Below are 27,560 nucleotides of genomic sequence, written 5' to 3'. Positions count from 1 at the left end.
AGGAAAGCAGAAGCAATTAGCCTGGTATGAAATGACCTCTGTGAAATGCTATTTTCAGGGTCATGTAAAAGTGGTGCGCTACCTAGTGAAAGAAGTAAACCAGTTTCCATCAGACTCGGAGTGTATGAGATACATAGCAACAATTACTGATAAGGTAAGTGAGATAACATTTCTGAAGAGGTAATACTGGAACTCAGTTTTAGCACAGGTGTGTGTTTTTTACTGGCACTCTGGGCCTTAGGCAAGTGATGGCCTTGGGAATTAACAACAAAAATGCAGAAAATGGGAGAATTTGACCACTGTAACTCTGAAAATGGGAAGTGATCTCCTGGTTAGTTTCCTGAACTATGCTACATCCCTTCCTATTGAGCGTGTTTATACTGAATTTGTGTCCATTTCTGCAGCAGGGCAGAGATAACTGAATAAACCTCTTCTGCCAAGAGTGTGTGTGAGTTTATGTATGAAGATTCAGAATCTTCTATGAAACTTTGTACAAATAAGTTAAGAAAATACCTAACAGTAAAGCAATTAGTTACAGGCTGTTAGATAAACTGTTGATCTTCCCTGTGGAAGTTCAGTTGTATTCAACTGAATACGGAGCACTGGAACAGGTTGCTCAGAGAGGTTGTGGAGTCTCCTTCTCTGGAGATCTTCAAGGCCTGCCTGGATGCAACCCTGCCTAACATGCTCTGGGTGACCCTGCTGAGCAGGGAGGTTGGACTGGATGATCTCCAGAGGTCCCTTCCAACCTTACCCATTCTGTGGTTCTGTGATTCTATTCGGTTCGTTTTAGTCAAAGATGAGCAGGCGAAAACTATTGAGCAGTAAAAGGAAATAGTAAGAGCAAACTAGTGGAGAAAAGCAATCTTAGTGATTCTTTTTGCTGATCTTTTGCACTGCAGAAGACTGAATTGTCTTTTTTTTCTTGGGTTCAAGTCGTGATGTGCCTTTTGAGGCTGAAGAAATGCTGTTTTAACACAGTATGTGTTCTGTTGCCCATCACAGTGACCGCTGTCTGACTGTGTGATGCAGGGCACACTATACGTTTCAACATTTACGGCCATGCAGTCACATCGGTTTCGGTAGTACCATAATCTTGAAGTACTTCTCAAATATTTAAAAACCCACCATTTTCTTTTTGTGGTATCTCTTTATCTTCATGGCTTGCCTCACCTTTCTGACCCTTCTCCTTTTGTTCCATTAGCCTGTTTTGTCTTAATAACAGGCATAGGTTCTGAACTGTCTTTGCTCTACAGTTTTTACCACGCAGATTCATTCTTTAGTCTTTACCTATGACTGTGGAATATCAATTTATAGGACTGGACAGGAAGAGGAGCTTACTGGAAGGAAGTTGAAGTTACAGAGAATACGCGAATAGCATAGTTGCGTTTAGATATTAACGTCTTAATCAAGGGAAAACTTGTTCCTTCTTACGATGGCACCATATCAGTACAAAATTGTAATTTCATAAGAATAAAATGCTTGTTTTGTGGGACCTAACTGCTTAGAATTTAAAAAGTAGTAAATGCTGTTTTCAGAGTTTACTGACTGTGAGACTAACTTAGTATTAACATGAATGCTAGTACCATTTGAGTATCAGCATGTTCATTTTTCTCCATTAAAATCTGTGCAAGTTGTTGAACAGTGTAAATTGCAGGTATAGGCTTGCGAGTGAACATTTGAACACACAATGTGGGATTTGACTTTTTCTGACTGAGGATTCATGTACTTTATCATTTTAGGAGATGTTGAAGAAGTGCCATCTATGTATGGAATCAATTGTTCAAGCCAAAGATAGACAGGCTGCTGAGGCAAACAAAAATGCAAGCATTCTTTTAGAGGAACTGGACTTGGAGAAGGCAAGTTGAAAGAGTTTGGAATTACGAATTTTTTGTAAAGTTTAATTTCACATTCCTTCAAGAGTATAAGATCTGTGAAAGTGTGTAAAAATACATATATAATTTCAGTTTGCGTGTAAGAATTTGGTGTCAAGTTGCTCAAGTAATTTTTGTCATTTACTTCCTGATCAATTGGATCAAGAAACTTCCATGTAATGGAACGATTCCTGTGTGTAATATTGTATCCCAAAATAATTTTTAACAGAATTTTTTGCTAAGTACATCATAGATGAGAATTTTTACTATCACATTGAAAAGGATTTTAGATCTAAAACGTGTTCTATGTTTTTCTTAAATATGAAAATGTATACTAATAATGTTTCTAGAAACCGTAGTACTGTACTAGAAATCTAATAGAAAAATTCAAGGAAAACGTACTGTCAAATGACACATTTTGTATCCAAATGAGCTTGAAAGTGTTTTGTGCTCCTTTCTTGGATGGAGAGATGAGTATTGTGTGGACAGCACTGCTGCACACATGATTGCTTGAGGAATCCTGAAAACATGTAGGAAAACTTTCTGGCTGCTATTGGCTGGTGGCTTTCTTTTTTTTATTATTATTTTTTTAACACTATCTTCTTGATAACAGGAGCATTTAGAATAGTAACTACATGAAAACGAGTCACAGGAGAGAATATTTCCGTTCTCTTTTGTTTAAAGAAAGTCTAAATTTGAAGTTCAGCTTCCTAGAGAATAGACAAGGATGCTGTAATGAAGCATTTATGTTTTTAAAATGCATAGGGCATCATTAAATGCTGTCCAATGTACTTGTAGCTAAGGGAAGAAAGCAGAAGATTGGCTTTGGCTGCCAAAAGAGAAAAAAGAAAGGAGAAAAGGAGGAAGAAAAAAGAAGAACAGAGACGAAAACTAGAAGAAATTGAAGCAAAAAATAAGGAGAATTTTGAACTTCAAGCTGCTCAGGAGAAAGAAAAGCTAAAACCTGAAGGTGACAGTTCTGTTTTGTAAAACAGTCTGGGTATTTACTACCAGTATTAGAAATAACTTTTCTTGTCAAAGCTTAAACCTTTCATATGCCACACTGAGTTTTCCTTTTTGTCTACCTTTTCTATTAAATCCCTAGATCAGCATGATGGTTTGTCTGTGGCATCCTGCTGTGGTGAGGGGCTGTTACCAGCAGCTTTGCAGTGGCAGTTATGGGTTAGCTAATCACAGAGAGGGTTTGGGCATGTTCTCTCTTCAAGGTCCCAGGATCCCAATACTTAAAACTTAGACAATCTTTTTTTTTGCCTCATACCAAAATTACAATAATCATCAGTTGAGAAAATTGCAGCATTGGATTCCAAACAGATATCCATCTCTTCTTGCTCAAAGGGCTGAAACCTGACCCTTTTAAGGTAATGAGTTTCATCTCATGTGGTGTATGGAGAAATGGATTTTCACTGCGTGTTCACTCATTCTCATATGCTAAAACAAAGGGAATGCATGCGGTAAATCATTTTGATCTGTTGTTTCATATACTTGTTTGTCTCCTAAATATTTATGTCTGCCTTTCTGTGCCTATGTTACCTTGCAACCAACACAGTAGCAATTTAAGAATGAACTTTTAGATGACTATTTTCATAAGCAATGGAAGAGACTACATAGTACCAGAGGTAATACTTTTACAAAGTCCATATCGTTAGTGGTTCTGCTTGTTTCTTGAGGTCTTTTGAGACTCAGCATTTTTAAAGTTACTGATGAATTCTCTGATATGAGAGATGAGACTTGGAAAACCAAACCAGACAAACTTCCTTAAGCCAGATAAATAATGCTGATTTTTTTCCCCCTCTTCCATCAGATGATCCTGAGGTCCCAATGGAGCCTCCTAGTGCTACCACCACAACCACCATAGGTATATCTGCAACTTGGACAACTTTAGCAGGTTCCCATGGGAAAAGGAATAATACCATCACCACAACAAGCTCCAAAAGAAAAAACAGGAAAAACAAAGTCACCCCTGATAATGTTCAGATTATATTTGATGATCAACTGCCCATTTCCTATGGCCAACCAGAAAAAGTGAATGGTGAATCTAAGAGCAGCAGTACTAGTGAAAGCGGCGACAGTGACAACATGAGGATTTCCAGCTGTAGTGATGAAAGCAGCAATAGTAACAGCAGCCACAAAAGTGACAATCATTCTTCCACAGCCGTTACTAACGCACAGAGCAACAAAAAACAACCATCAGTTCTTGTCACTTGTCCGAAGGATGAGAGGAAAGCAGTTACTGCCAAATCATCCATAAAGTAAGTTTCTGTGGCTGTGCATGCCTGTTCAAGGTATTTGCTCCAGATCTGAAAGCTGCACCCCTGTCTGTGTGGAGAGATGTGGTTAAATCATCTGTTAGGAGTGGATGAAACCCTGTGTCCTTGTTGCTGTTTGTTATGTGAGGAGCATAAACATTGTTGCAGTATGAACTTCAGTGCAATAGTCTCAGAAGCAGGAGTCAGATCCATGAAATTAGGGGATTGTGGCATATTTTGAGGTGTAAACATCCCAATTCAAGTAGTCTCTTAATATAATGCATTTCTACTTTTCAAGTCAGCTATGTTTTGGTTTTTGTTTCTTCCCTTTTTTGGTCTTGCCCAAAACTACTCATTGTTTCACTTTAAAAGGATTGACCTGGAGGCAGTCTGTAAGTACTTCCCTTTGGAAGAGTCAGCATTGTGGTAATGTGGTTAATGGAGCTATTTGGAGATCTCTGTGCTATCTCTAGAACCCAGACCAATTTGGAGGTACAACTTAGATGCGCTCAACCTTTTTAACATCTGGTGTGCAGTACTTTTGGGACATGATATACAATTTTTTTCCCTGTATGGGTATTTCAGGACATGGCATCTAACACTGAGCTGACTCCACATTCCCTGTGCAGTACTGTTGTGATGACAGCTGTGTTGAGCGGGAGCAATTTTTCCTTTGGCAATGCCAGCTCCTCAAATGCCAATATCATTCAAGTGTTCAGGAACAATGTTGCTATTCTGTAGTGGGTGGTGTGTTGATACCATATTCAGGCTTTACAGATATCAGGTGAGCCTTTTGGATATTTCTAGATGAGGCGATGCATACCTTCTTTTATCTAATTTTAGCATTAATGTAGCTTGTCAGTTCTGATTTTGGAGTGTTCATTGCACTGAAGAGAAAACAGAGTTGGGAGGGAAGTAGGCTAAGTGGAAATCTTTTTTTTTTTTTTCCCCATGACTCTGTATTGACAGCCTTTAATTTCTTTTAAAGGTTGTCTGAAGTTATCAGTGAAGTGACAAGTAACTCCTTGTCTACCTGCACAAAATCTGGTCCTTCTCCCCTTTCTTCTCCAAATGGAAAGCTGACCATTGCTAGCCCTAAACGTGGTCAGAAAAGGGAAGAAGGATGGAAAGAGGTTGTAAGAAGGTAAGCAAAATATTCTTCCAATTTCCCCCTTTTTATATATCACGTCTCAAGGACTGCTGTAACTTGAGTGTAGTTGTTCTTGCAGTTAGCGAATGTAATTCTTCCCTAGTGGATGTGATAATTTTCACAAATTCACTGTTGCATAGGTTGAATCTGTATAATGTTTTTTGTCTAATCTACCTGTTGCCTCATGCTATGGAAGTGTTCCCTAGATATTTTTTTTCTGTTTTACTTAGATCCAAGAAGGTTTCTGTTCCATCAACTGTCATTTCCAGAGTCATTGGCAGAGGAGGGTGTAACATCAATGCTATACGTGAGTGCACAGGAGCACATATAGATATTGACAAACAGAAGGACAAAACTGGAGATCGAATAATAACAATAAGGTAAACAGGCTACTGCTTAATTGACTTGCTTTTGTGGATTGGGTGTGTGTGGTGTGTTTAGTTTGTTTTTTATTTCTAGAAACAGCCACTTTTCCTTTAGGACAGTGAGATAAAGGGAGTGGGGATGCTGAGGAGAACTGCCAATTGGTGTGTCATATTATACAAAAGAAGACTTCTAAGACAAGATGGAGAAACTTTTTCTACTGCAAGCATAATTGTCATCTGTATGCTTAGATGTGTCTGCCTAAACACATAGGCATTTAGGGAACTAACTTTTTTTAGAATAGACAGTTGTTTTCTGGGTTAGAAAAGTAACAGCCAAGCTTAGTCTCCTGATAGATCATTTTCGTGTCGATGTTAGTTGAGCCTGTCTTCTGTCATACTATGTGGTTGAAGTACTCCTCTAACCTGATAAGTAAACATTTTATACCTTTCCCTTTTCATATCCTTTTATTCTATAGGGGTGGCACTGAATCAACAAGACAGGCAACACAGCTAATCAACGCGTTGATTAAAGATCCAGATAAGGAAATTGATGAACTTATTCCAAAGAACCGCTTGAAAAGTTCTGCTGCAAACTCCAAAATAGGGTCATCAGCACCTGCCACAACTACAGCTGCTAACAGTTCTCTTGTGGGGATCAAAGTAACCACTGTAGCTGCTTCATCAACATCTCAGACTGCCTCTGCACTCACCGTGCCTGCAATTTCTTCAGCATCCACTCACAAAACCATTAAGAATCCAGTGAATAACGTGCGGCCTGGCTTCCAAGTTTCTCTTCCATTAGCATATCCTCCTCCGCAGTTTGCACATGCTTTACTTGCTGCTCAGACTTTCCAGCAAATCCGTCCACCTCGATTGCCCATGACCCACTTCGGGGGCACTTTCCCACCAGCTCAGTCCACTTGGGGTCCGTTTCCTGTTAGGCCTTTGAGCCCTGCAAGAGCTACCAACTCACCTAAACCTCACATGGTGCCTCGCCATAACAGTCAGAACAGCAGTGGTTCTCAGGTGAATTCAGCAAGTTCTTTGACAACTAGTCCAACAACTACAACAAGTTCAGTGTCTTCTACTGTGCCTGGTTCTTCTACAAATGGCAGCCCAAGTTCACCTTCGGTCAGAAGGCAGCTTTTCGTCACAGTTGTGAAGACTTCAAATGCCACAACAACCACAGTGACAACCACAGCAAGTAACACCAGCACAGCGCCTACGAATGCCACGTATCCAGTTCCTACTGCCAAAGAACACTACCCTGCATCTTCCCCATCATCTCCTTCTCCTCCTGCCCAGCCAGTAGGTGCTTCTAGAAACAGTCCTTCAGACTGTGCAGCCACCTCTCCAAATAAAGTTGGACCTTCATCTGATCAGGAAGTGAGTAGTCCGCCAGTAGTGGAAACAAGCAGCTCAGCCAGCAGTAGGCAGCCCAGTGTTGGTTCTGGGAGTTCCTCTGTGCACCCTGGTCATCAGCAATCTCCAGGAGCTCCTCTGCAAGAGGCAAGGCCTGCTCTTCAGCAACCTCAGGTTCCTGCACCAGATCCTCGAATGGTCGTGCCTCCAAATTTAGCAGCAACAAGCTCATCTGCCCCTGTGGCAGGTCCAACAAATGCCCCAATGACCTATTCCATGTCTCAGACGTCAATGGGGTCTTCTCAGCCTGCAGCTAAGATGGAGCCCCCTGCCATCAGGCCACCTGTCCATGGAACTGGTAGTGTCCATAAGAATCCAGCTCCTGTGCAAAATTCTTCTGTTGCAGTCCTCAATGTTAATCACATCAAAAGACCCCACAGTGTTCCTTCTTCAGTGCAGCTTCCTTCTACCTTAAGTACACAAAGTGCTTCTCAAAATTCAGCCCATCCAGCAAACAAGTCTATGGGTACCAATTTCAGTGCTACTTTACCATTTGGACCCTTTAGTACATTGTTTGAAAACAGTCCTACGTCTGCTCATGCCTTTTGGGGTGGTTCTGTCATTTCATCTCAGACAACGCCAGAATCTATTCTATCAGGAAAGTCTTCGTTTTTGCCAAACTCGGATCCTTTACATCAGTCTGATACTTCCAAAGCCCCTGGTTTTAGGCCACCATTACAGAGGCCAGCTCCAAGTCCCTCAGGTGAGTGTGTGTTTTATGTTCATATCTTAATGTTTTTAACTAATTGCTGCTGCATGTTTGCATTTTGAACTTTCAATACTTTCTGCCTCTGCTTTTGTAGTTGCTAACAGTAAATTCACCTCTGCTCTGAAGTGAAATGCGACTCTAATAAATTTAATCGTTATTTTTGTATCTGTAAGCATAGTTCAGTTCACCTCTTTTCAAGAGTCATCTGTAAAATCCAATAACTATTTGGCAGCTGATGTATTTGATAGTCCACCAGAGGCGTTCTTTTGACATTTCACTCTACTCTTCTGTGATAGCTCAGATAGCGTTTCTTCCTGCTTTCCCTACTACTATCTCTAAACGTTTCACTTTGTGATATCTTGCTGCTTGTGCTTAGACTACAGAAAAATTTGCAGCTTCTTCAAAGTGTTAGGATGATACAAAAAAAATCCATGTTTTAACATAATGTTAAAGGAGGGATGTATTCTCTGTAGTGTTCAATTTGATCAAAAAGTCCAATTGCACTGATGTGCCAAATCTTACAGCAAGATTTTTAGAAGCTTGCAGGAGGTACAACTCCTACAGTCTATGCTGTTTTTAATGAGATCCATGAATTGCTTATCTAGTCTTACGAATAAAGACAAATATAATAGCTTTTTAAAAATTTTGTGAATAACATTTGAGTAGTACTTGGGGAACCACCTGTGAAATTTGTCTGATTTGCTGTGCTTCCTATGCACTTATACTTTTTGAACACTCGTATACCGTATCACTTGAATATGTTGAACAGTTTATGAATAACAGTAGCACTCTAATGACAGTGATGTTAGCTCAATTCTTTCTGAAGGCTGCAGATGTGAATAGATCAAATTGGAGCTGTCTGTGGAGTCAGAAACTATTATGGTTAGTTCATAGGAAAGTAGCTGCCTAAACCCTGAAGAACTTCAGAAAAAGCTTTTGTCTTCATAAAGGATGATGCAGTGCAGGCAGATGCTCTGCTTTTTCCAGTCTTCTACCTGCACTAGTGAATAGATTTTTAACTAGAACTACTAATTTTAGTTTTCCTTCATTATCTGAATGAATTTGAGAAAGGTGCAAGTGCAAAAGCCACAGTATTTGAGTGGTAACAAGATTCCTTAATTTCTTTTGTTTCTTAATCTTAGAAGTCATTTTTCCTTTTCTTCATTGAGGACATTAAGAGGAATGTAATTTTTGTTTTTTGGGCATCTCTGCTAAGATGAATTGCTCTTAGAATTGGGCCACTTAGTTACCATTTTTCATAAAATGTTAAAAATGCACTCTTGAATTGGAAGAAAACACTTCAAGATTGATCTTGGTGCTTATATACGTATTTTTTTTCCCAGTTAATTAAAACTTGAATGGAGATAGTACAAAAAACTTGAGTATTCTCTGCTATTCTTAGTATGAAATTATACTTTACAAATGTACAGAGCTTAAGTTACAAATTAATAAAATGCTGTTATGCTGATAACATGCAGTTAAATTGGAACACAGATTCTGTTCCTTCGATTCATTGTCATTCAAGATATCTGTATGATAACATATGAATTATTCTTGGTTTATCTGCAAGTCTTATCAGTATGCAGCAGCTGTGCTGAGTAAGAAGCTTAAGACTCCCAATTTTCTTCACAAAATCGAAAAAATAAAATCACCAATTGGTTGGGTACAGATAATTTTCCTTTCCTCATTATTTCCCCTTATAATGGAGACCTCTTTACAGAGATGTCTTTATAGAGATTTTTTTTCAATAGTGGGAGTCACTTATGCCAATTTCTCCCGTAGGTATTGTCAGTATGGATTCACCCTATGCTTCTGTAACACCTTCTTCTACACACTTGGGTAATTTTGCCTCCAACCTTTCCGGAGGTCAGATATATGCACCTGGGACACCTCTGGGAGGACCACCTGCAGCTGCTAATTTTAACAGACAGCATTTTTCCCCACTTAGTTTATTGCCTCCATGTTCATCAGCATCAAATGGTGAGTTCTAGTCAGTGGGAAACTGGCTGAGAAGCTATTGTATAAATCAAGTGGCCTTGTGTACTGCTTATTCGAAGAAGTTTACTGCTCTTCCATTCTGACTATTTTTGACTTGGGTGGGGCAGGGATGTATTTTAAAACGTGCTGGAGTTCTCTATCTCAATTAACAGTAGACTGATTGCTAAGTCTTGATTTTTTTTTTTTTTTTTTTTTAACTCTTCTTTGTAATCTTACAAAGAATGTTGTGTTTTGGGGGTTTGTGAAGGTAATATTCCAAGTGTGAGTTGTGTAGATTATGCAATGATGCTTTTACTAAAGCGAGTTATACACTGATGGTTGGCTAGGTTTTTTGATACTCTTGAAACTGAACCATGTAATGCGTTCCAGGAGGAAATGCTAAATGTTGGTTCTGGTACCTTCCTTCACTATCAGCCTCTGCAGTTTTGGTTTTGCTAAGTTGTTTTGTGGACATAAGATTCTTAATCCATTGAATACAAAGTTATTCAGGGAACAAATTTGTTTGTTTTATTTTACTGGCAATAATGATAATTAAAAAAAATGTACTGACGAAATAAACAAAAGCAAACATGGGTTTACTTGAGCTATGCTTTTGGATATAATTCTGAAATGCTATGTCACTGATGGACGGTAATGCTTGGTTATGGTTTTTAGCTGTCTGTTTTGATCAGTTGCACTGCATGTCCAGTAGCTGAGTGTATGATAATCATTTTATGTAAGAAACTAAGTAGATGATGTTTCTGATCTAAAAGTAAAACTGTGCAATTTATCCTAAAGTGTCTGCTGTTTAAATGTAACACTAACAAACTACCCATTCTCATTTGTTTTTTGTATGATCTGATATAAAACGATAGTTTTATAGTGACTTGAGAGGATATCGCTGGTATTACTAAATGCTCTTTTTTTCTTGTAGAATCTCCTGCTCAGTCAGTGTCTTCTGGAGTAAGAGCACAGTCTCCTGCCCCTTCAGCAGTGTCCTTGGGATCAGAAAAACCCAGTAATGTTTCTCAGGACAGAAAAGTTCCTGTTCCAATTGGGACTGAACGATCTGCACGTATTAGACAAACTGGAACTTCTACTCCATCTGTTATTGGGAGCAACTTAGCTGCTCCAGTGGGACATAGTGGTATCTGGTCCTTTGAAGGTATAGGTGGCAATCAAGGTACATAGTGTTGATAAACATCCCTATGCTTGTAGTTTACTGTAATATTTTTTCCTAACTTTTTCCTTTGGAGCTGAAGGATAGTGCAGAATTGAGTGTGTCTATTGTGAAGATCTGTTTTTACTGAAGTAATAAATAACAAAAAGTAATGCCATCTTGTACAGAGGTGGACTGATGGAGGATCAATACCTTTAAGAGGAGGGGAAATGAAGGCTTTCAAAGATCGGACGTGGTTTTCTCTGTGAACACATGACCATGTACAGTGAAGATTAATACAAAATTCATAGCCAGAACTGTTGTTTTTTCCTTGGAATTATACAATTTATATACCATCAACTCTGACATTTTTCCCTTTTTTCTTAATAGATTATATTCTGTGTTTGATTTTCTGCTGTTCTGTCCAGTCACTCTGTTTCTTTCACTCACACAAGGATCTTAGCTTTTCTGCAGCCTTTTGGAATTTAGTATTTAACAAGCACTTTTAATGAATTCTTATCAATGGGATGTTCTATCCACAAATGCTTAAGACTCTAAGATGCAATTTATATTGGACTGATTATTTAAAATTTGACTTTTTAGGATGGTGTGATAGTTGAGGTCAGAAGGGACCTGTGGAGGTCATCTCAACCTCCTGTGTAAAATTGAGTCAGCTGTGGAGTCAGATGAGGTTGTTCAGAGCTTTATCCAATCTGAGCTTGAAAATGGCCAAGGAGGGAAACTGTCCAACCTCTCTTGACAATCTGTAGCACTGCTTGACTGAAGAGACAAAACATCTTTAATTTTTAATAGACAAACAGTGCATGTTCCTCTTGTGATGAGAAGGTGGTCCTGTTTCCCCCCATCTCCTAAATATAACACATCTCCCCAAATACAGAATAGATAGGATATATCCAAAGCTTTTGCCTTTTTCATTTTGTTAATGTTTTCCTGATGTCTTTTTAGTTGTAGGCTATTCGTTTATAGAGCTTTAGAAATTGAATATTTTGAATTAAGCTGGCTAGACATCAAATTTTCCCTTTATCTGTCTTGGTTTGTTTTAATAATGTTGCTTCACTTCTAATTTTTGCAGTTAATCTAGCATTTAGATTTTCAGTTTATAAGGGAATTGACTATTTAACTGAAACTCTTGTTGAGAATTAGGATGGATTCAGAAATGCTGATGTATTTCTCTCTGCAGCATGCTCACAAACTCTCCCTCCCTCCCCCACCCTGTAGTCAAACTTGCCTTATTTTATTTGGAAAATTGGCTCATTGAATGTTTTGGATGTTAATCATCATAACTGTACAATAGTTGCCTCTAGTGAATTAATGTAATCAGAATATAAGAACACATCTCCAGCTGGTTGTTTCCTGTTTTTGTATGTGAAAAGTACTTCTTTATGTCTGTGTTTATGAAATAGCTCAAGAAAATGGAAATGGAGTAAATTACCTTCGTAGCGTACATGCCCCTTTGCAGCACCACACATGCCGATAATTTAGGGTTTTTGGAGGAGGAAGAGTTACCACAAATAGCAGTTTTATGTTTCAGCTGAAAAAAAAATGTGAAGGCTGCACCTTAGTTCCATGTTATGTTTCAACCCTCTTTGTCACTGCTTGAAGTTCTTGCCTTGGAGTATCTCTCCACGCAGGTGCGGTTTCTGATGTGCTCCATCCCACATGCACAAAGATGTTAATCCAGAGACGTATGGGAATCATGAACTGAGCCATCATCTTCGTAAATGTTCTAGTGCGCAAATGTTTAGGTTGGGAAAATGGTGGATTAATGTGTTATGTGTAACAACATAAAATAACATGTTGCCACGTTGGTGTCTCCATTAGATAAAGTGGACTGGTGTCACAGCGGAATGGGAAGCCACATGATCCACAGGCCCATGTCGGACCCGGGGGTGTTTTCACACCAAGCGATGGAGCGTGACAGTACGGGGATCGTGACGCCTTCTGGTACATTCCATCAGCCTGTACCTGCAGGATACATGGACTTTCCAAAAGTTGGGGTAATGATCCTGTTGCTGCTGATATGCACTTAATGTCCACGTTTGCGTATGAGGCAGATAAACAACTTGAGCTATCGTACACCTGCACTGTTTGGCATGTGTAAGGTAAAGTACTTACCTGCCTTCAAAGTGTTGCAGGAAACCTAGATTTAATAAAAAATGGTGTAATGTTTTCTGAGCTAAGAAAAAAATAAATGCATGGAAGGGAGTGTTTTAGGCTTAAGCTCTCTGTTACTGCTTTTAGATGGAGAATTTCTATAACATGCAGTCCTTTCTGTCATTCTGTATGTGCGGTAATACTAGCATTTACAAATACATACTGATTTTTTTGCTTTTCCCTTCCTTAAGGGTATGCCTTTCTCCGTGTATGGGAATGCAATGATTCCTCCAGTAGCCCCCATCACAGATGGTACTGGAGGTCCTATATTTAATGGGCCTCATGCTGCTGACCCATCTTGGAACTCGCTGATAAAGATGGTTTCAAATTCCACAGAAAATAATGGGCCTCAGACGGTAATATTTTGATCTTTTTATTTATGGTTTTGTTTTACCTTAACAAATGTGGTCGAGACAAAAACATTCTAGCTGTGAGAAAGCATGAGATGCTTTGTACAGTGCTTCCTGGTTTTTGCTTGTTTCTCTAATGAGCTGATAAACTCCCTACTCGTTACAGCACTGTGAGCGCTATGTGTGCGTGTGGTACTGTGACAACTTTTAAGTGTTAGTCATCTCTACAAAAATAAGCACAGGTTTCCCTGAGAGGAGATCTGCATCAAGCTAGTACAGTTTAACAGACTGTGCTTATAGTTACTTCTGGGAACATAATTGTGCTTAAGAATTGGGAAGTTTCCTTCCAATTGAGTTTAAGAAAGCAACCTACTCTGTAATTAGAATAGACCCGTGATGGATTACTATAGATGAGCTTTTTTGATTAGGTGCTGCAGATAAGTCCCAAGACAAAAGATTTTAGGAAAATATACAGTGTAAAACTAAAGATTACTATGATTTGCATCAAGGCAGATCCACAGTTGGGATAAACTAGTCAGTTTGTGAGAGAAGATGTTTATTTGCTGTTAGGTGAGCCTGCCTTTCTGAAAAGGGACTCTAAAGAATTATTAATAGGCTCTAAAAGGTATAATGTCTTCACAGTGTTGGGAGTTCATGTGAAAAAGGAGAAAGTAGCTCTTAATGTTTTTAGCAGTTGCTCTGATCTTTCCTGGGTTATAGGTCTTTCCATTAAATAGAACTTAGGTACAGGAATTACATTCTCCTAAACCTCTTGTCTCTGCTCAGACAGGCACTAAAATAATAATAGATCATCAGTAGTTCTTGTGATGTTAAAATCCTGTGTTTATATTTTATTATATGCTGAGCTCTGTGTTAGTGTTGTTAAGTAAAGATATTTCTGGACTTCAGTTTGCTTGGGAGCATCCAAGGAGCAGGCAGGAGCTCCCAGCTGTGGCAGAGCATAAGGGTGTAGCAGAGTAAGTGGTCTGTTATTTAGGCACAACTCATGTATTATTCTAAAGTGGTTCTTTACCACAGTTTGCCAACTTCTGGTTCAGTGAAAAAAACATGGTCCCCCAAAAGGTTTTACTTTTGTTGCACTCAGGTTTTCCTAGAGCTGGGGGTGGTGGTATGAGTTGGTAAAAACAATTCAGTGTGTCAGAAACCAAGTCCTTAATTCTCTGAACTTCCTCAACTAAAGAGCATCAATAGCCTATTGTTCTGAAAACTTGAGGTCTTCAAGTGTTGCCCTTGCAAACGGTCTTGCCCATATGCAGAGTCCTGTCACTTCTCCTGGACAGTGGACCTGGCATGCTTTGAGACCATACTTATTTTCCTTTGTCTTAAGGGATGTATTTTTCCTGCAGAAAGTTAAAATATGTATTACATCAGTGTTGTTGTGCTGGAGGAATTGTTGTCATAATAGTTTTGATTTCTCTCTTTGGATGGGCTATTAAGGAAAGCAATTGGGCTGGGAGAAAGTATCCTTTGCACTATATGGAAAGGAAGATGTAGACAGAACATGTGGCCAAAGTGGAAAAGCTATAGGCAGAAAGATGAAAAATCTGTTCCATCTTCAAAAGCCCTCTTCTCACATAAATTACAGGAGGAAAAACAAGTCAGGAAATTAACTCAGTGTGGTTTATTGATGATTGATGGTTGCATTGTCTGGCATTGGAATTCATTTCCATGCAGTGGAAACTAAACATTTTGGTGTAATTAGCATTTCTGAAATATTTTGAGTAGCCCAGAAGTATGGTGTTAAATAAAGCTCTCTCTTTCAGGTGTGGACTGGAACTTGGACACCTCACATGAACAGTGTGCATATGAACCAACTTGGCTGAGTGGGATCAACTTGCTAGCCTTGAGATTCCTTTTTTTGCAGAGGAAAACACAAATGGCAGAAACAGTTTATGTGCTCCCAGATCATTCTACTGATGTGCTTGACTGAAGTGTGTAGGCTTTTTGCAGAAGAACTTACTAACTGACCTTTTTCTGTGAACATTGTGACCGCCCATTCCCCACCATCATATGTTTCAACTTAGTTAGCCTTTATTCTTTCCCCTTTTTCTTTTTTTTTTCCTTTTTTTGACATAACTTTCTGTTGAAGCTGTTCTTTGGCTGGTTGGTTTTAGTACTGTAAACTGCTTCTGAGCAAACACAGAAATTTAGCAAAATTATGTAAACTTGATCCTGAAGTTTTAGAATGGCAAATAAATGTACAATTGTTTACATAACAAATGGCTAAGCAGAAAGTAAATTTCAATATGTCAGTATAGAGGCTCTACTTTATGTAGACTTAAATTAATGTGAGATATGTACCTTCATATTCAGAAATCTGGATGTTTCCTTCATACATTAAACTATTAATAAGCATAACTTTTCTACTTGTGTAATTTAAGTACAGTATAAAACGGGCATTCAGACTTTTTTTTTTCCAGATATGTTGGATTTTTTTGAGAATGCATTCATCAGTTGTGACAAGTTATTAAGGTTTTCCATTTTTCTTCTTTGAAAGGCTTTTCAGCAAAAAATGCTTAAGGAAGCCTTCTGGCACTTTCAGCGTTGTCTCTGCACTAACTCCTGTACTTGCCCCATAAACATGATAAATATATCATGCTGCAGCATCTATTAAGAATAATTCTTACAATTGGGTTTATGCAGCTAGGTTTGTTCTGTTCCATGGGTGCTCCCAGAGCTTCTGTTTCTCTGGTTCCTTCCTTTGCCTACAAAAGGTAGTTCAAAATATACATACTTGGTGTGTTGACAGAAGGAAAGCATTCACTCGCAGTTTTAGTAGAGCTTCACTGATAAAAGCTGGCTGCAGATGAAGGCTTATTTCAGAATAAGTGGCTTTGTTTTAGCAGATGGTGTGTTGTTCTGAACTGGGTCGCTGTCTCATGAAGGTTTATCTTAAAAAAAAAAAAATCAAAAAAAAAAATATCCTTATGGCCATCTTCAGTAGCTGTTACCTTCTTCACTTGAAGTTGCTTAAACATCCCTTCTGTAAAGCACATTGCTGCATCCTCTGAGGCAAACCTCAGTCAGGTGTGACACTGTGAGTCAAGATAGCAGTACAGTGTGCATATGTGTGGTTTAAAGTATGTCTACAAGTCAAATGTGTTTTTTTTTTTTTTTGTTTTTTTTTTTTTTTCCACAGGACATGTTTTGTTACTGGCTATTCTGCATGGAGTAAGGCTAAAAGAAAGCTTGCTGCTTTCCTATAGATTCACTGAGATTTTAACCCTTCTGTCGATTCCAAAGATATCTCAGAATAGTAACTCATTTCAGCTGAAGAAATACCCCAGATTAGTTAGTCTGGCTTAGAGACTGGAATTTTAGAAACACTATTTTGTAATTCATTATGATACTCGTTTAAAGGCCAGAAGAAAAATTTTTCAAAGAAGCATCATTTTTGTGCATATCATGACCCTACACGTGCCCTTAGAAAATGCTCTAAATATAGATAAATTCACTTTTCCAGCTACTTGATGAACTAAAATATGCTGTTTAATGAATTAAGTGGCTCAAATGCATACCAAAGTGAAAAACCGTTAATGATTTAAATTCCATTTCAGCGCTTTACTATGAGTGGGGAACAGTGCTATTCGATCCTTTCCTATAACCTTGCCCTTTCGTAGAATTTTGTGCTTAATGCTTCAGTGCTAATTAGGATTATTTGCATTCTTACTCTGAAATAATCCTTCTGAGAAATACTGCTCACTATTTATTACAACAATGTATTCCATGGGTCAAAAGAACAGGTTTTCTTAGGATGTGGTTTCTTACCTGTGTTTTGTTGACTTGAAAATCAAACCTGTGGACAGGGGAGCATAGGCTGGATGCTACATTTGTGGCATCTAGCTTGTTAAATAAAATCCTGGGGTGTTTAGAAGTCTGTACTAGGAACATTTTTTTTTTTTTTTTTTTAAGATGCATCTTTTATATTTCAAATGTAATGCATTTTATTTGAACAATAAAAAAAGGAACATACTCTTTTGAGACCTGGCAGGTCTTTTTTATTCAGAAAAAAAAATGATCTCTAGGTATTTTGCTGCATATATGCAGAATATTTTTCTCTGAAATAGAGAATGGTGCAATGTGAGAGGAGTGAGCCATGAGTGAGTTTACTCCTTGAAACCAGAGACTAATATGGCGTAATTCGTTGTCCTGTCAGAGGTGTGATCAAAACACTACTTAGTTCCTCTGTTTCCTTCCACGTAAGGGTAAGTTAATTCCCTCACGTTCTGAGGTGTGTAAGGGCGGTTTCCCGGGCGGATCCAGCAGCACCAGGCAGCCGTTTGTAATGTTAACGGCCCTTCGTCCTGCCCTCACGCATTATGGCTGCACCGCTGCCCGCCTTCCGCCTTGGCCGCTCGCGCATGCGCGTGGCGCACGGCCAGGCGCCCTCCCCTTCCTCCGAGGAGGCGCGCGCGGAGCGGCTGTTGGGGGATGTGGGGTCTCGCGCGCACGCTGTGCCGCGGGCCGGGCGCGGCCGTTGCCCGCGCGCCGGGCTGGCAGTTAAGGGGCGCGGCCGTTGCGCGCGCGCCGAGCTGGCGGTTAACGGTCGCGGCGGCGGCGCCGAGCGGGAGCCCCGGCGGGTGGTATGAGTGGCTGGCGCAGTCGGCGCCCGTGCACTGGGCAGAAGGGGGACTGGTGGCGCTGCAGGCCGCCGCTGGGCTGCCTTGGTGGGCCGGTATCGTGTGCGGCGCCGCTGTGCTCCGCACGGCCGTCACCCTGCCGCTCGCCGTGCACCAGAGCCTTCTCCTGGCCAAGGTGGGTCCCGGCCGATGGCTCTCTGCCTCGAGGGCGGCTTGTGACTGCCCTGCCGTGACCCGCGCATCTTGCATGCTTCTGCTCTCGCTGTCCCGCGTTCTGCTGCATGGACCGTGCGGGCATGGCTGGCGCCCTTGGGGTGACGGGACGTGACTTCCAGTTTGGGCATTGGTGATGGTGCTTTTCCACGAAACCGCAGCTGGGTGGGCATGGCTCTAGTTCCCTCCTTCCCCTGGGGCCTGCTTGTGCTGCACGGGCTTATGTGGCCGTGGCCCCGCGACTCACAGGAAACTTTTTTGTGTTTAAAAACACACAGTCGAAATAAAAAAGATAGGAAGGTACTTCACCTTGGCAGCAGTATAGAAATTTAGTTGCCTTGCCTGAGATTTGGATGGCATATGGTAGGTGCTCTCTGTGGCTGTCTGTGTTAATTTAAACAAAAGTCCTGGTAAGGTGGCTCTAATAAAATCTAAACAATTTGTTTTCTCTCACAGGTAAAGATGAAGTTATTAAAGAGATTATGTTTTGTGCCTACGGTGGTGCAAGAGCCTTTCTGGTTCTGTGGTGTCAAGCAGGGTGTTTCTTAGATACATTTTTTGGAGATCATCTTTTTATGTGCTATGTTATTTCTTTTTCAAGTCATGAAGTTTTTAGGGTGGTGGATCGGATCCCAGCTGCCAGAGTTCAAGTCTAATTTGGAATCAGTTAGATCTTTGTTCCGCTACAGTGTGTACTGCCTGTGGGGGAATTTCAGGAAAGGACGGATGAGTAAAGGGAGGTGTATTTCTTAGATGTCATTCCTCAGTGACTGCCAGAAAGCATTAATGCCGAGAAAGTGTAATTTAAATTTTGTGTTAAAGTGTGTTTGTTTCCTTACCAATATTTCTCTCTCCTTTTGCCTTTTAGTTGCAAAAGCGAAAATCCTGTTATACTATTGTATAACAGAGTCTGTGCTTGTTCTTTGGAATAGCAATTTCACTGACTGTAGAGTCACATCGTGCTGGGTTTTATATCTGTTTGAGATGACATTAAAGTTTTTTATTATGTGAAGTAGTTGGTCATAATCACTGTATGAAAACAAAAATGTGCTTATTAATAACAGAATGCAAAATATTTGACTCTGTCTCATTTAATAAGCTACTTCTTAAATTTTTATCAGAAATATTGTTAATTAGCTTGGTTATACATTCAGTTTTATTTACAGATAAAAGGTGTTTATATGTTTGTGCCTTATATTGTACTGTGATTTTTAGTTTATGTGGAGTACTGCGTCGGGGAGAGGAGCAGCTTGTTATGGGTACCTCTTTTAGTCTGTTGCATAAACGTGTTTCCTTTTCTTTAGCTAGTTGGAAAATTTGCAGCCTGAAATTAAGAAACTAGCTGAGCGTCTTCGCTATGAAGTTGCTGTTCGTGGAAAGCAACTGGGTTGGTCTGAAAAGGTAGCCAGGTAAGATGATCATTGTATATACCCCACAAATCTGTTCCAAACTGGGGGAGAAGGAGAAGAAGGAAAAGGCCTTACAAACAGCAGACCTACAGAATGATTCTGCTGTTGACCAAAGCTTAGATTCTTTTTTGCTACATTTATAACTTGTTTGTGTGTGTTATATTGCCTTTATTTTTTTTTTCCTTTTCTTTTTTAACCTCTGAACTTGTTACAGATTTAAGATTATATTATAAGGGCAAGTCTAGGAGTGACTGAAGTTTCCATGGTTCTAAGTATTAGGAGAATTATGATCTACTACTTAAATGATTGAAGTCCAGTTCATTCTCTTAGTGTAATTCTGTGGCCTGTGCCACAATTGTGTGTCTGAATTCGGACACTAAAGCTGCTTGAAAGAAAGGAGCTAAAAGATGGGAAGGAACGAGCACTGGTAGGGAAGATAGATGTGTTTCAAGAAGAAATACCTGCAAGTTTTCCAGAGTTACACCTAATTAAGCCGATCTAATGTGTGCAATCTGTAGAACTGTTGTTTTGGAAATTTATAATAAGTTTTGTAAGAGGATTTAATTTGTTTTTTTTCTTAAAAGATTCCATTTTAAGAAGAATCTACGGAGGATTATTACAGAACTATACGTTAGAGACAACTGCCACCCCTTCAAAGCCACTTTATTGATGTGGGTACAGATTCCAATGTGGGTCTGTGTGTCCCTCGCTTTGCGCAACTGCAGCGTTGGTGCCACGAACTTAGAAGGTGATCATTCTGAACAGATGCACAAAACAGTCATTTTCATACTTTGCTCGTTAAAGAACATGGTCTTCTGAGTTTGACATATTAGCTGATCTAAAAACTACTCTTAAATTTTTAAACTCTTTATATTTCGAGCATAGTTAAGTACCTAATAAAAATAACAATGAATTTTAAAGGTTTTGGATTAGCTCTGTTGTACCTGCAATGATATAGTAAGCAGTCCCGATCTGAACTTTTGCAGAAGGTACTTGGTTCCAGAACTGTTAAAAAGTATCACTGATCTCAGATCACATGCTTTCTGTATTTGCAATAGAGTTATGAGCTTTGTAGGATGCCTCTTCAAAAGCAGCAGTGGAATCTGAGCTCTAGGAACAGTATGGCCTATGTGGTTATGCTATATTGTATATTGTTACATGTATATACCGTGTAGTGGATTGTTATGTGGGCATTTAATTCCGTTGTGCTCTCCTGAAGGTGGAGTTATGGAAAAAAAAGTCTGTCTTTCGGATCTTTTTGTTCAGAAGATAATGATATTTAGAAAGCAGTGCAACTCATGCAACAGTATACTTGCTGTTAGTTTATAGCTTTTTCTTCCATGTGGAGTAATATATTCACGTTGAAAGTATGAGGTTTTTTAAGTAAGCATATTGCTTTGTCTTTGTAGAAAAGAGATTATGTGTACTTCTAAAAACAAAAATGCGACAAGTTGTACTTTTATTAAGAAAAATATATTACATGCTTCAACAGCACAAAATATGTAGTCACTGTAGGTCTCTATCCTCCATGTACTCCTTGCTGCCTTGTGAAAAGGTGGTCCAGATCAAGCTCATCTTCATCACTGGTTTACCTGAATATGTGGGTTAGCATGAGATAACCTGGAACTCAGCCTGTATCTCCCACTATCTTTTCCTTGTTGTAGTAGGAGACTACCTTGACATGTAACCTTTTTACACTGAAAGTTTCATACTATCTGTTTAAATAGATTTTATATTTATTATGTAAATAAAGCAGCTCTAGTAATGTAGGTGATTTAAATGCAATATTCAACAGTTTTGAGTAATTTGAGGTAGGAAATCATATTTAATTACAAATGTTCTTTAAATTTTTCTTTTAGTTCAAGAACAGTTTTCAACAGGTGGAACATTGTGGTTTACAGACCTCACAGCACCAGATTCTACATGGATTTTGCCTGTTTCGCTTGGGCTTATAAATTTGCTGATAGTGGAGGTATGTTGGTGAAGCAAATGGGATGATTCCAAAAGGGCAGTTCTTTTCATAGAATTGTAAGATCATACTTACCCAGTTCTAACACATAGTAATGCTATGGTAACTTCAGATTGTGACTGCTTCAACACATTGGACAGAACTGAAAAATTGCATAATTGTACCATGAGTTTGACTGTGCCTTTACAAAGCTATTTTATTTGCTTTACTTTGGTCTCAGTAAAAGTTAGACTTGACTGAAGTTTCTCTTACAAGAATGCTGTAATGAGTTTACTGGGTTTTAAGCATCCAAAACACACACTTTTTTTTTTTGTTTTTCAGAAATAACAATGTTAATACCTTTGCATTTATCAGTAGCGTAGCTTTCCGTGTTGAAATGTTACAGTTAACTGCTAAGGTGTGTATGTAAATGACGCTGATGTGAATGATAGGTGATGTCCTAAAGAAACAAGAGACCATTTGATAAGAAGAAGCAAAATAAGATTTAAAGAAAATGTTAGGCAGAGTGTGACTTTCTGATGCCATTACGAAAGCCAAGGTATTAAAAGACAAGGACGTCAAGATTACAAGTTTTTTTTCCTTCAGTCAGTGCCTCTTGTCCTTACCTGTGAACGTGTTTTCCAAACAAGCAAGCATCATGTTTTTGCCTTTGTGCAGGTAGAGTTCTGGTGAAAAAAGTCTTCTTTCCAGTAAGAGATTCAGTTTGCTTTCATTCCTCAGAAATAGGCAGCCTCAGCTTTACTAATGGCTCACAGACTATTGTAATATGTACACCAGGCAGTCTAAAAATAGAAAATAAACATAACATTTTGGGCAGATTGATATGTCTTCATTTCACAAAATAACTTCCTTTTTTAATATACTTTATATATGCTGCAGAGACATCAGGCAAATCCGTTTGTATAAATTTTTTTCAGAACTGACTTCTACAATACATTTTTTGGCATTGCGAACAAGAATATATCCTTCACGAACACAGTATTTTCAGCATTGCTGACCAGTTTAGAGAATCCTTGCTCTCCTTTTTTACTTTCTTTCTGTGTTGTAAGGGTGAATACTGGCATAGAGGATGCTAGATCGAAACAAATATTTTATTGAATTTTTAGGAAAGAAAATTGGCTTATGGTTGAAACGAGCAGTATTATAAATTCTTCTTAATATATTGAAAAATCCACAACCTTAGAACACTGTTAGGGAGGTAAGTAAATGGAAACAAAAAAACCAGAGTCTTTGCTTCCCATATTTTTGGATAACATCATAGAAATATTTTTCTTACTCCTAAATGTTTCTATTAGTTGTCCTCGTTGAACTCTAGCCATCTGCATTTCCTTCTTACTCTATTTTTTTTCCCTAAGTTTTGTGGACTAACACTGTTTTATGAGAGTAAAAGTCAGTGTGTGACTGTAAATACTGTTCTGCTTCTTTCAGTTATCAACCAAATGTTTTTGGTCTGTTTCCTCTCAACAGCCTTTCCTCAGAGGATTGTGCTAGAGGAAATTCTTCATGTGCAAAAGCTACTATGTAAAATGATGTTTTCTTGAGATGATTTAGATGGGTAGTCTGTTAGGTTGGTACATTTTCTGTGAAAAATTGGGCATTTAAGGCATCAAGTGAGTTAAATAAAAGAATATACTAGTACTTTAGTTCAAAAGGATAATTAGAAGATGAAAATAATATGTGAACAAGAATAGTGGCTTATGGGAAACCCCATTGTAACCTTTTATTTGATGTTAGTTGTTCAAAAAAAACTATCTTCATATCTTTTTTCTTTTTTTAACCTCTTTCCTTTAGATCTTTGCTTTGCAAAAACTGAAAGCAACCAGGTTCCAGAAGCTAGCTGCAAATTTCATTCGAGTGGTGTCAGTAGTTATGATCCCTGTTGCTGCAACTGTCCCCTCGGTAAGTCCAAAATCTTCATGATGCGTCCACTGATGGGTGACACCTTTTGGCCCTGATTCATACATTCACAGTGCTCAGAGGACAGTCCAAATGCCTGATCTATATAATAGACCATAGTCTCTGTTACATGTTGCCCTGAAAAAACAAGATGTTTTATCTAAATGTGCATTGAAATTTTTAATACTTTTGGGATATTTTGGTCTAGTACCGAGAGGGAAGAATCTACGAACTTACTGTTACTGAACATCATTTTCACCAGATGGAGATCAAAAAAAATTCAGACTGGGGTAGCATCTTTTTTGTAATTTAAAAAATTAGAGGGAAAGCTTGTATAAGGAGACATAGATGAAGCCGTACTAAGTATTTGCTTCCTGTAAGATGAAAAGAACTTAGACTTTGAATTAGCAAATTTTTTGTTAGCTTCTTAAAACACTTATTTCTCTTTTTCTAACCTCATATTTTCCTTGTTTGAATGTATATTTTTGCAGTGATTAAGAAATCTATCTAGTTGTTTGTCTCATCAAGTTTTTTTTTAACTGAAGCATAGATGTTAAAGCAAGATATGATTTAATTTGTGAGCTTTTGTCAGACTTCAGTGTAGATGACAATTTTTTCCCCGAAGAGTTGAGAAAGAATGAAAAGTACATTTGAAATGGAAGCCGTTATTGCTATTGAGAGGAATGTATTTAGGTGAGTTATTTTTATTAATAGTTAGGAATTACCAGTGGCTGTGGTTTGTGAAGAGCTGCCTATAATGGTAGTGTTTTCATTGTATTTAGGGTGGCTGAACTCAGTATTTGTCTTGTTGCAGTCTATGGCGTTGTACTGGTTGTCATCAAGTTTCATGGGACTCTCGCATAACCTGTTGCTCCGTTCTCCAACCTTTCGTCGACTGTGCCGCATACCAAACACCAAATCTGACTCGGACACTCCTTACAGGGATATTGTCTCTGCTTTGACTACCAAATACGGTTTTAAGAAATGATGTGTTTTGAACTGTGGGGAGAACTGTCCCACAGATATAGCATGGGTAATTAAGAAGTGATGTTTTATTGAAATGTACTTACTGTAAAATGCTGCGGCTAGAATTATATTTATTTTCTAAATAAAGCATTGGCTGTCTTTCTGACCATTAATAAGTTTCTTGACTGATCTAGATGATTTTTTGGCACATATGTGTGATTGTTGGGAAGTTTTGTTTCTGGGAGGCTTTTTTTTTTTTTTTTTTTTTCTTTTGTAGAATGTTCCAGGAATAGAATTTGGTCTCCTGAAGTGTGGTAAGATATTTAGAAGATGAATATTAAGTAAAACCATGACTTAAATAGGTTCTGTTTTTGTAGTGGAGCTTATCTGACCTATGGACTAGTGAAGAAGTTCATGGGGGAAGGAGGGTTAGATGGACTGACATAGTGGCAAATAGTCTTTGCTGATAAAGACACTGGTGCAGATTCGCTGATGATTAGCTAAAGTTGTTGTTTTTCCAGATGGTTCATCTGGTGGTCTGTGTAACAGTTCTGTTGGATGTTTTCCTGAAACTGAGAAGTAGACTAAGTGCTTGCTGGTGGGTAATACCAGGAAGTGAATGAGACTGGAATGCAAGAATTACTGCAGAAAAAAGGATCATTTCTTTTCAGGTCTTCTATGTATTAGATATGGAGTTAAGAGGACAGGTTTTTGTTATCTTCCCTGGTGATTGGTTTTGAGTGATAGCATGATGCCACCTCCTGTCTCTTCTGGATGAATAAAGTAGCCTAGCAGGTGCTCATTGTATATATTAAAATGGCGTAAGTAGTACCTTTAAAAAGAATGAATAATGATAAGAACCAAAGTATTTTATGCAGCTGTATATCAGATCTCTTACCTTAATGCAAGTTTTAAATGCTAACTGTAAATATTTTAGGTCATAAGACCTATATTTGAGATATTTTCATACAAACATCAATGTAGTCATAGGTATGTGCTTCCTTTAGCAGTATTCAGATATAGGTCTCACCTTGCTCCATATATCTTCTAAGTTGTCAGACATATACCTTGTGATGAAACTTCTGTGCACTAATCTCTTGCATAGAAGTCTGTGCAAGTACACAGTCTACAAAAAATGTCTTTTTTTTTCTCTTTGGTCTCTGACTTTTGCTTCTACAAAGCATTATTTATATTCTTTACTTTCAAACAGTTCTGATATCACAGAGACAGGATGATTCATTCTGTACCTGATAAAGTCAGTGCTCAATAATCTTTGATAAGATGAACTGATTTTTAAAATAAATTTTGGTATTTGACAGAAGCAGTAGCTAGCACTGGAAAAGAACGGAGCATATGGAATGCCAGGCAGATGTAGACAACAGAAACAAATCGTCACCTGCCTTTGTCATGACAGAAGGCAACTAGAATTTTGGGGTTTATTTCTTTTCTTAGTTTGTTCCTTGTTTCCTCCTCCCCCTCCACCCCGCCATCCCACCCTCAAGCAAAAGATGGGACTGTGGGATGGCAGTTATGAGACTTGCCCTCAGCAACATGCTCTAATGAGCCCTACTCTGTGAGGGGTTGGACTGGCGACTTTCAGTGATCCCTTCCTACTTACGTGATTCTGTAGTTCTATTTGTGTCTTCTCTGGAGAAAAATAACAAATTATTTAAAACACCTCTTTTTAAATTCAGAGCACACTCTGTATTATAAGTGATACATTGCCAGTTATTTAGCTCAAAAAGAGAATGCAATTTTCTATTTCTATACAGGTAGTACTGCATTTTCAGCAGCATCCTATTTAGCACCTTAAGAAAGAACAGACTCATTGTAGCCTCAGGTCAAATGTTTGGCTCAGTGAACCTCTCACCTTTCTTTCCTACTCTTTCTTCCTGTAAATCACTGGTTTGCACAATTTCTACTACTTGTATGTACGATTTATTTAATAATACGCGGCATTCACATTTTTAAATTTTTAGAGGGAAAACAATTACAATTGTAAGTTAGCTGTTCTGAAATGTGTAGGTCTGAATTCTAAATGTTGATCAATGGTGGTTGTTGTTTGTTCACTAATGGTGAGTGTAGCACTGTATAATGAGCTCTCTTTCCAGAAAGGTGTACTTTCTCCTTTTGAGATATCAGCCAAAGATTATAGTCTCATTTGTAAACATTTGTGCACTTCAAGTGCAGGAAAATAGATATATTCTTACAATAAGGAGGTACATTTGCGAGATTATGAATGTTGGTATATGAACTTAATGTTTTATGTCAATTTTATGTAGAATGACTTCACAGTGTTGATATTAGGTCTTGCTGAATAGAAAAACAAGACAAAGCAACGCACTGAGATAGTGCTCTTGATTTTGATGAGAGAATTATAGGAAGAATGACCTTCTGTTTTTTTCCCTCAAAAAGCAAAACAGGACTCTAGTGGTTTTATTAATCCTTTTATTAAAGCCAAATGCAAGTTTTTCTTTGACTAAAATGGCAACAGAGTTAAGACCTCAAGGGCACAGATGGTACTGGTTCTCACATGCCTAATGCCATTGATCTCGTTTAACTAACTGTATCATGAGCAGGCCCCTCTTATCTCACAATGGATTTATAATTGTTTTATAAGATATCTTTACTACGGTGGTATAAATTGTGTTTACTAGGTGAGTATATTTAGCATTAACATAAGGATAAGAAAGGTCCAAAGTGTTTTCAAATCTCACATGATAAAACTAGATCTGATCTCAAACTATCGTGGCTAGTGGGAGAGTCTTCAGAGGTGAACTATTGCACGTTTGCCTCTTACACGTTTCCTGGACTTTCCCCTGAAGTACCTGTTTCTCAGTACTTCTAGAGATGCTGTGGAGAACCACAGATAGGATTTGGGGTTGAGCAGAAGCTGTGCATGACATTTTCTGTATGGAAGCCCAGTAATGCATGACATGCTGGCAACTTCACTAGTTTGGACTCTGCAGGCTGATTCTGACCAACTCTTGTGCCCTATTTGATTGGCAAGTCACTTGCATTTCATTTATTCCATCAGTTAAATTGCCAAGAACACTTT

At 38.6% G+C, this 27,560-nt stretch overlaps 2 protein-coding genes across 3 annotated transcripts in view; both read left to right on the top strand.

The window, feature by feature from the left end:
• The window catches only part of ANKRD17 (ankyrin repeat domain 17), a 94,709-nt gene extending 77,259 nt beyond the window's left edge, over positions 1-17,450 (top strand). For both annotated transcript variants that reach the window (XM_062574259.1, XM_062574260.1), the window contains exons 23-34: positions 59-154; positions 1,743-1,859; positions 2,673-2,844; positions 3,697-4,144; positions 5,130-5,285; positions 5,522-5,671; positions 6,133-7,781; positions 9,570-9,767; positions 10,699-10,947; positions 12,766-12,941; positions 13,290-13,454; positions 15,233-17,450. In XM_062574259.1, coding sequence (XP_062430243.1) covers positions 59-154; positions 1,743-1,859; positions 2,673-2,844; positions 3,697-4,144; positions 5,130-5,285; positions 5,522-5,671; positions 6,133-7,781; positions 9,570-9,767; positions 10,699-10,947; positions 12,766-12,941; positions 13,290-13,454; positions 15,233-15,292 — 3,636 coding nt within the window. In that variant the 3' untranslated portion in view covers positions 15,293-17,450. The remainder of the gene's footprint in view (positions 1-58; positions 155-1,742; positions 1,860-2,672; positions 2,845-3,696; positions 4,145-5,129; positions 5,286-5,521; positions 5,672-6,132; positions 7,782-9,569; positions 9,768-10,698; positions 10,948-12,765; positions 12,942-13,289; positions 13,455-15,232) is intronic.
• Positions 17,451-17,878: 428 nt separating this feature from the next.
• LOC134140181 (cytochrome c oxidase assembly protein COX18, mitochondrial) lies at positions 17,879-24,664 on the top strand. Its single transcript, XM_062575053.1, has 6 exons — positions 17,879-18,224; positions 19,571-19,671; positions 20,256-20,419; positions 21,531-21,643; positions 23,432-23,539; positions 24,351-24,664. The coding sequence occupies exons 1-6, from the start codon at positions 17,901-17,903 to the stop codon at positions 24,522-24,524; spliced, it is 984 nt and encodes a 327-aa protein (XP_062431037.1). The 5' UTR covers positions 17,879-17,900; the 3' UTR covers positions 24,525-24,664.
• Positions 24,665-27,560: the final 2,896 nt, after the last annotated feature.

Source organism: Rhea pennata, chromosome 4 (assembly GCF_028389875.1).
Source record: "Rhea pennata isolate bPtePen1 chromosome 4, bPtePen1.pri, whole genome shotgun sequence".
NCBI classification, from domain to species: domain Eukaryota; kingdom Metazoa; phylum Chordata; class Aves; order Rheiformes; family Rheidae; genus Rhea; species Rhea pennata.
Note: the sequence above shows the minus strand (reverse complement) of the source record. Positions and strands in the feature narration are given on the sequence as shown.